Raw genomic sequence first — 8,696 nt, forward strand, 5'->3', positions numbered from 1 at the left:
GACCGCTTATAGTTAAATGATACAATGGGAAAATAAAAGATGAGCATTACTGCTTTTGACACATTGCTGACACTAGATGAAGTACAAAGCAAGAAATATGGTAAAGCCCATGTTCCGAAAAGGCAAGATGGGAATTTCCCGGTGTGATTTTAGATAAGATTAAAATATGTCAAGGGTCACTACATAGCACCCTTTACAAACACACACATCACTTGCACAAAGAAGGGGACAGTGAGTTCACTGTACTGCTCGCCGCCTCTTACGCAAAGAGACAATGAGCCTTTGCTCTGAGGCCGCAGCAGAACCAGCTCCAATGTCCCTCGCTCACTCAACTCCGACCTTTCCTTATCAAGGCAGCTCACTAGTTACACACAAACTTCCTCTTGCAAAATAAATTCAAAGATCCCAGCTTGTTCTAACCCTAACCTACGCAGAAGTTAGACACATCGGGGAGAGCTGCACTCAAGTGCAGGGGACTGCCCAGATGCCCAAGGTCAGTCTCTGCCTGGTACGTTGCTTTCCAAATCCATCGAGGCACATCAGGTATCGTCGCACATTCAAACAAACCACAAAGCAAGAACAATCTTTTTTCTTCATTTCCACAACTCAAAAACACGACTATTTCCCCCAGCCGACTGCCCAGTCCTTGCAGTGGTGAACAATCCCCAAATATTACCGATTAGAAGTCATACTGCAGGAACAAAGTGGGGTAGAAAACAATGGCAGGGCTAAATGCATAGATATGTCTCCTGAAATAACCCCCCCTGCCTTATTTGGTGACAAAAATGTACTTTTATCTCATCTGCTGTTTTCCAACTCGTGTTGCACTTCCTGCCTGACGAGAGGGGCCGACTCACCACGCCAAGTGGCGCTGACAGCACGCGTGGCCTGTGCCAGTGAAATGTTATCACAACTCCACCTGGATCTTACCAAAACATTCTCATTTGTAAAGGTTTTAAGGAGCTAAGTCTGTTGACTGATGAAACAAAGAATGCTTTGAATTAGGCAAAAAAAGGGAGACTGCTGAAGAAGTTAAACACTGGTCACTACTTGATTTTACATGTCTTACAATAGATTTCAAATTACTTGAGGGGACAGACAACTAGAAATCCAAATCTCAATTTTACTCTTATTGGCTGAATAGTCAAAAGGGAGGAAACACAAATTCTCCTCGTTTGACAAAAACAGAATATTCTTAGATGCTATTTGAATGTCCTTGCTGTCTGGAACAGAATGGTAACAGGCAAAACTATTTGATTAGTTCCACTTTTTACCTGCATCACGATGCCACCAAGCATCCTCACACCACTAAGATGCTTTCTGCATGGAAGCAGAGGTTTATTACTCTTCCTTTCACCAACCTGCCCAACTTTACTGAGAGACTTTGTGTGCACTGGTGAGAGGCTGAAACACAAGGTAGCACTGAGTTACCCTCTGCTTTCTTCACCGCTAGAGTATAAAGTGCTCCAAGCACAACTTTGCTCCAAGCAAAGCCCCTCCAGGACTGACCCCAAGCAACGTGCCTCTCCCCTGGTGCCCTGAGAGGCAGAAGCACTGCTGCAGACGGAGGACACTCGCCCACCACCAGCTCCTTGTTGCCCTGGGTAAGGGCGAGGCACACAGTGCTACCACCCGAGTGGGACCGAGCTGAGCAGAGAAGAGAGAAGCATGAGATCAGCACCACGATTATCAGGACTGCTGATGACTATCGCAGAGACTTTAATTGCAATTCCGCAACAGTGATATCACCCGCTAATGATAACTGCTGCGTGGATGGCAGGAGAAGACAAGCAAACAGTGCAACTAAGCATTTTTAAGCCAAGCGAGGTTTAATTCTACCAGTTCCAACTATTTTTAGAGATTTGATTAGACACAGGGATATTAAACTTCAGTCAGTAGCTACTGACCCGAAGAAGTTCCAATTTAGAAAATGGTTGTTTTAAAGGTAATTTTGTAGGTGAGCAGGGAGTCATCAGAAATTCACCTCTGCAGATATGCTCCATCTCCCTCACATTACATCTACCGCACTGTTTAGGGGCTTTTGTTCTATTTGTATGTTAAATAAAAAATTATAGCATAGAATTATGCTATAATTCTTAATTAATGTATGGATCTATAGCATAGATCCATAGTGTGCCAACAAAGGATCAAGCACTTTTGAGTTTGCTTTTTTTCAGGCTGCGTCTTCTGACAAAGGCAGGAAAAATCCTGAGAAGTGTTATTCAAAGGTGCCTTTCAAACCACACTGATATGCAGATTCTGAGTGTCCTAACCAAACTGCTCCTACAACAAGGGCAATGCATTTATACAAAAAGCCTTAAAAAAAAGGCTTACAAGAGTTCCATGAAGGTCTTTCTGAAAACAGCTAAACAGAAAATAACAGTTGTAGATACCTGAACATTCTTCATAAGAAGATACTCAGTTTTCCCTTTCTTAGGAAATACTATAAAGTTCACGGGAACAACACATCCTTATCATACTCTGCCCTTGAAAAATCAAAGTTCCAAGTTCTCTCGCATAATTGCATCTTAAAAGGAAAAAATAGGGAAAGGAGAAGGATCTTGATAACCTCTCTTCCCACTCCTTTCCCTGTGTTGCTTGTCCAGTTATCCACTACCTCTTTACGTAAGATCAAGTGCATTGGCAAACGGAGACACCTACATTTATCAAAAAGCACAGATTAGAGCTGCTGTTATAGACACAGATCATGCACTTTCTCTACCAAATCCTCTGGGATCCCAGCACAAAAGCACAGGTTTATGTGGGGGTGGGGAGGAGAAGGGCAGACCTAGTTCATGAGTTTTCCTCAGCTGTTTCAGTGTGATTCAATGAAGTGTACCAACAATTATGCAACAACAGCAAAGCCCAGAAGGAAAAACTAACACTCGCCACATTTTCATTTGGTGTTGAGCTCTCTCCTACATTATTACATACAAACTTACATGGGGGATTAAAAAAAAAAAAAAAGCCCACCCTGAATCTAGCTTGCAGGCTGAGTTTAAATCCTTAATTATAGTTTAATGTCACTTCTTAGCCAACAGATGACCCAAGCCTGGAAGGGAAAAAATAAGTAAAAAAATAAAAATAGAAACACACCTACAACACAAGCAAAACAGAACATTACATTCAATTGAAAGACTTATTTAGCTGGTAACACTCCGAATTGAGAGGAAAACAAACAAACAAGCAAAAAACTCACCAACCACTCCACTACACCAAAAAAAGAAAAATCCCTAATCTTCTGAATGAACCCATACATACCTATTATCTTCTGTTTACTTTCACAGAGATGGAATATATTGCAGCCTACCTTTGGCTTAGTCTTGGAATTGAAAAAAGAAACGTTCTAGAGCAATGTCTCTTTCAGGTACACCACTGTAAGTCTTAGGCACCAACTCTACTAAAGTAGTATTTCAGTCCTGAATTAACGTATGTCATACTCTATACAAAGCGGGGACCACAGCAACAGCCTTTTATAAATCTACCCATCTGGAAACAGACGCACAAATTTACTCTGTCTACATGTACTGCAGCCAGAAGGGTATCCTTCCCAGGTCTGTTCCGCACGTGGTGGTGAACACTGATGAGGGTAAAAGAAGGAAGGACAAAGAAACAAGCTATTTTTGCTATTTTGTAGCTTTCAGCATAAAACATGTTCAGGTCTTCATAACAAATAAAATATATTCAAACTGAGACTTCGTACTAGCGCTTGCTTAAAATCTTCCCCAAGTCAAAAGCCATGCTTTATAGTGAGAAGCGAAGAGAAGGGCCTCCTTACCCATACATCATCCCAGCAAACACTTCTGTGTAGCTGTTTGTAAATGATACGTCACATAAACATACTAGGACATTTCAAGACTGCAAAACAAAGGATTTCAAATCGTCAAGATACAGCAGCAACACCAATGAACAGATGCTTCAGGAAGTCTCTAGGATATGCAGATCATGCTAAGACCACTTTCCAAGCAATAGGCAAAAGAAACCACACAGTTCTGCAGTCAGCAGTAAAACTATCCCAAAGAAACCGCCTTCAAAATTGACAACCGTATCGTCATGGGACGATGCTTGAATTTTAACTAGCACGTTCAATATACGCAGCGTATCCTCAGGGTTGTATGCTGTGTGACTTTAACGTTACCATTATGCCCATGAACTTTCCCATTTCCAATTAATAATACACACAACACCTTGAAAATTAACCCTCCCTTCCGGAAGGACTTTTTGCTTAAAGGCATAAAGCAGACTTTTAAAAATATACCTGCCACTGCAAATACCATGTGGACTTCTTTTAATGAGCAAATATAAACATATAAAAAGATTTTTAAAACAGCATATCTGGAAAAGCTTGAGCTGTACCAGGCAAGGCAATTTCGAAGCAGTGCAACGCTGCGACAGTTCTAGCCCGACAGACCAGAATCTAGCTTTGCTGCTGCCACCATCTCCTTAAGAAGAACTGGAAGCTCACCTAGAGTATCCACAGAAACTTTGTGCATCTCGGAAAGGCACATGACAGGGTACCAAAAGGCATATTATCACAGAGGCTTCAGCTCTTGTAGCCTAACAAAAAGAGCGCTCCGTCTGGGTCAACACTGACATTCTGACTAATCGGGAGTCTGACCAGACTCCAGAGCTGTGTGTTGCCATTCCTTTTTTTCCTTGTTTACATGGACAAGACCTGCGGATGCAGCCTGGGCAGAAGAGAGGGAAAGAATTTTAGGTGGGCTGTTCAAATTTTGCACTCAGTAGAATCATTTCCTCCCCTTTCCAAGGTCTAAGCATACACAAAGATCTGACGGCTGTTTTCTTGCAAAAAGTGCAGTAGCCAGGATGAAAATCAGTGTATTCAAGGACAAGACTAGAGCCTTCCTTAATATTTCAGTTCAATCCTTCATCTTGATGAGCCTATGAATACTAACAAGTAAAAATAAGTTCAATAATCACTGCAAGGCAAGCATGCGGGGGGGGGGGGGGGCTACAGGTTCTGTAATTAGCTTTGCTAACAGTAAATGAAGAGCCATATAATCAAGAAACACCGGGTATCACTACTTCTGTGAAAAAGGTTGCTTCTGTTTCCCTCCGTTCTCAGGCAGCAGAGAAGACAGTTGCTGTTTCAAGGACCAGAAGACCTACTCTTTTGAGATGACCTTCATGCCAAACTTCTTAGCTTCGTGTCCTGACAGTTTTAAGTGGAGATGATTCAGAGATGCATGCACTTTTAAAGGAAGTCTGTGCACACTCAGAGTTTGGCTCTAGCAGCTATATACACAGTACAAACCAACACTGTTTCCAATAGACATGCCTCTTCCATGTAATACTAGACCAAAGCGATCAAGACACATAATGCCAAAAAGCATTGTTTCTGATAACACAAAGTATTGATTGAGAAACTATTGTTTAACACACAATAAATTTGCAGCTACAGTTTAAAAAATGTTTTTGGTACCCTCAGCATCTCTGTGCAGAAATACAATGCATCTGTGTAAAGCACCTGAAAGAGAAACATCCCCCCATGCCCACTACGCTTAGGTATTCCCCTGCATACCCCCACACCAAAACATCCGCGTTGTAATACTTGTCGACAGTTTAACATTTGTACATTTTGTAGTTAATAAGATGTGCTTACCTGTGTATCCTGCCCACCAGCCCCAGGAAGCCACCATAGCTAAAAGCCATTTAAATAACACTCCTTCGATATACCAGAAGAGCTTACTATCCAACACTCGGAGCGGCTGCAGCACAATTAAATACAAGACGTAGGACGGAATAGCAACCAGGTTATTGGCGACCATAAAAGCGAACCTGAGGAGTGCTTTCAGCAAGGTATAGCCCACCCGCTGGGCCTGCTCGAAAGTCACGGCCATCCTCTTCACAGCGGGACCGTCCTGGAGGGGAGGAAAGAGGGGGCGCAGGTGAAGGCTCCGGCAGGGCCGGGGCACCGGGGGGCTCCTCGCCGCCCGCCCTCCCCCGCCGCCAGGGGCACGGCGGCTGCGGGGCAGCTCCCCAGCTCCGCCCGGCGGCGGCAGCCTCCCCGCCGCCCTGCCCGCCTCCCTCCCCGCCGGGGCCGGGACCCCGGCCCCCGGCCTCCATCTTCCCCCCCGCGAAGGTCACGGGCGGCCTCTCCCTGCCCTGTCCGGCCCGGCCCGGCGCTGCCGAGCGGAGCCGGGCCCCGCCGGCGGGGCCTCACCTCCGGCAGGGCGGCGGGGCGGCGGCGGAAGCGGCGGCGGGGCTGGGGGAGCTGGGCCCGGTGGCGGTGGCAGTCCCGGCCGGCGGCTGGCGGCGGCTCATGGAGCCGGAGGCGGCGGGCTCGGCCGCGGCAGCGCTGCTCAGCCTGCGGGGAGAGAGAGAGAGGGAGAGGGAGAGAGAGAGACAGGGGGCGGGCGGCGGGGAGGCGGGAGCGGCGGGCCGGGCGGGCAGGCGCAGACCGCGGGATCACCTCGGTTCTCCCGAGCCGGGCCTTGGCATCCGTGCCCGCTGCTGCCCGGCCCGGTGCTGCCCTGCCCGGTCCCGCACGGCCGGGCACCGGGAGCCCCCTGCACCTGTCGGGGGCTGGCGGGCGCCGCTCGGCCCCCGGCCCCCTCACACGCGGCCCCCCGAGGCTGGGGAGGGGGTTTCGGGAGCCCCGGCAGCGGGTTTAGTTGCGGGGGGAGCGAGGGGAAGGGGCTGTGTGGGACACGGGCACCTGCACCTCACACTCCGGCTTGGCAGGGCTCAGTACCGTCAGTCCTGCCAAGGAGAGCAGCAAGGCGGTGTGCTCTGCTGGCTCTACAGACGTGGGTGCATAGGGCGTGCTTCGCGTTTATCAAAATCTCCAGCTTTTTCTCTCGTCCGTTCCCTGCTGCCTCCAGGAAAGCGCTGCAGCCGTCCCCAGGGGCTGCCACAGCAACAGCGGGCCCAAGCCCCTGCTCCCCACCAGGGCAGGCTCCGCAGGCCGGGCCCCAGCGCTGGGGGCTTCACAGCACCCTCCTCACAAACTTCCATGTAAAATGGGGAACGTTGCCTTCCATGAAACAGGAGCATCCCTTACTGCAATCCCCTGTCCTTTCACTGTGCACGTCTGGCAAAAAATCTGTGCCCGTCTCCCACTGGTGCCCTCCTTCAGCCATCTCCAGACTGACCAGGCCCAGTTTCCTCAGCTTAGTTCAAACGTCGTAATGCTTCAACTGAGCAGAATGGGTTGGGCACGGAATGTTAACCTGGCTTGATTCTCAGGGGATAGACACGGACTGGAATAAATAAATAAATAAAACAAATACACCTCAAGAAGGAGATATGCTAGAATGTATTTTGCCCGGAAAAATAAAATTTTCAAACTGTAATATTTAGACCGAAAAACATATCACTTTCACAAACCATACTATGTGTAATGCTAGTCCACCGTTTCCCAGACACCGAGTCTTCAGAGATGACTGTACCATCAATGAAATTAAATCCAAACCTCCACTCCAGGGAGAAAAAAACATTGTTATTGCAGATAAATCTCATTTCAGAATTTTAAAACACAAACAACCAAATAATACCATCATGTTCTATTCAAGCAAAACAAAAAGTTGCTGACCTTCTTGACAAAAAGGACAAGTCTTGCATAAGTGGTTCCAACTCTGGGTGTTTTGCTATGTTATTTTTATTAGCAGGTTAAATCTGACAGTGCATTCAGTAATCATGGAGTCACCTTTGCTGTTCTGGAGTTTAGCAACTTCAATAGGACTCATATTTTTATCTTTTATATCACATGCAAACAACTCAGGGCATATATTTGAGCTTACTCTCAGCAAAATTTCAGTCCAAACTCCTAAAGATAAAGGACAACTGTTAGGTAGTAATTACAGTTACATTTTAATTTTTACATCCCAACAGCAAAATGAAGCCTTGTTTGTGTATTATTCCAAAAATAAAAATAAATTATAATTGTTTTCCATATAACATTTGGTTGCTCTTTTTATTCTGTTTTATTCACTGCACACGTTGCAATAATATCCTGATATATGATGCTTCAAAATGAGGCAGTCTGCAGAATTTATGTTAGACAACTAACGAATTAGGTAATTTATACAGCAGAAAGGAATTGCACATGGGGAAGCAGGCGTACAAAGCATTCTTTGTCAGCACAACGGCCTTAAAGCTTAGGAAGCTGTGGTTTAACATTTTGCTGAATGAGCTAGTAGCAAAGACCCACCCTTAGTCCTCATTTCCTGGCCTTCATGTGGACAACCCAAGTTCTAGGAAGCTCACTCAAGGAAATAGCCCTTACAGATCCCAAGATGCCTGTCATCCATCCTGGGGCTCTGAAGAAACTTTTCTGGTATAAAGTAACACCTTTGTACATGTACGTGCCATTACTGCATATAAAAAAGGGAAAAAAAGTTGAAGCAGCAGTGAACTTTTTTCATTTGGTTGATAACTGTTAATGCTGAAGCTCAGCAGTTTCACAACAGTTTTGTTGTGGTTTTTCTTTCTTCTTTTTCATGTTTTAAATTCAATTCCTCGAGGCAATTCCTCATAATTTCTAAGAGATTGTGAGTTTTCTTAATGTGTAATTTGTCATTTTAAAAGGAGTAAAGATTAATATAAGGAACTCTTGATTTGTGGCCTTTTTAACCATTTTTCTACAGTTTACATATTTTTCGACTAAATAACTCACTGTAACTGTATCTTCTCAGCCCAGCAGATGATACCGACAAAGATGTCAATACTGATCA

At 45.6% G+C, this 8,696-nt stretch overlaps 1 protein-coding gene across 3 annotated transcripts in view; it reads right to left on the minus strand.

Moving 5' to 3' along the window:
* LPGAT1 (lysophosphatidylglycerol acyltransferase 1) overlaps window positions 1-6,238 on the minus strand; it is a 65,314-nt gene extending 59,076 nt beyond the window's left edge. The window contains exons 1-2 of one of the 3 annotated variants that reach the window (XM_035321711.1): window positions 6,185-6,238; window positions 5,624-5,882 (exon numbers count right to left, since the gene is read on the minus strand). In XM_035321711.1, coding sequence (XP_035177602.1) covers window positions 5,624-5,861 — 238 coding nt within the window. In that variant the 5' untranslated portion in view covers window positions 5,862-5,882; window positions 6,185-6,238. Of the gene's footprint in view, window positions 1-4,465; window positions 4,689-5,623; window positions 5,883-6,184 lie in introns of those variants that run through there. The other 2 variants (XM_035321712.1, XM_035321714.1) reach the window with 2 other exon arrangements.
* Between the last annotated feature and the right edge of the window lie 2,458 nt (window positions 6,239-8,696).

Source organism: Oxyura jamaicensis, chromosome 3 (genome assembly GCF_011077185.1).
Source record: "Oxyura jamaicensis isolate SHBP4307 breed ruddy duck chromosome 3, BPBGC_Ojam_1.0, whole genome shotgun sequence".
NCBI classification, from domain to species: Eukaryota; Metazoa; Chordata; class Aves; order Anseriformes; family Anatidae; genus Oxyura; species Oxyura jamaicensis.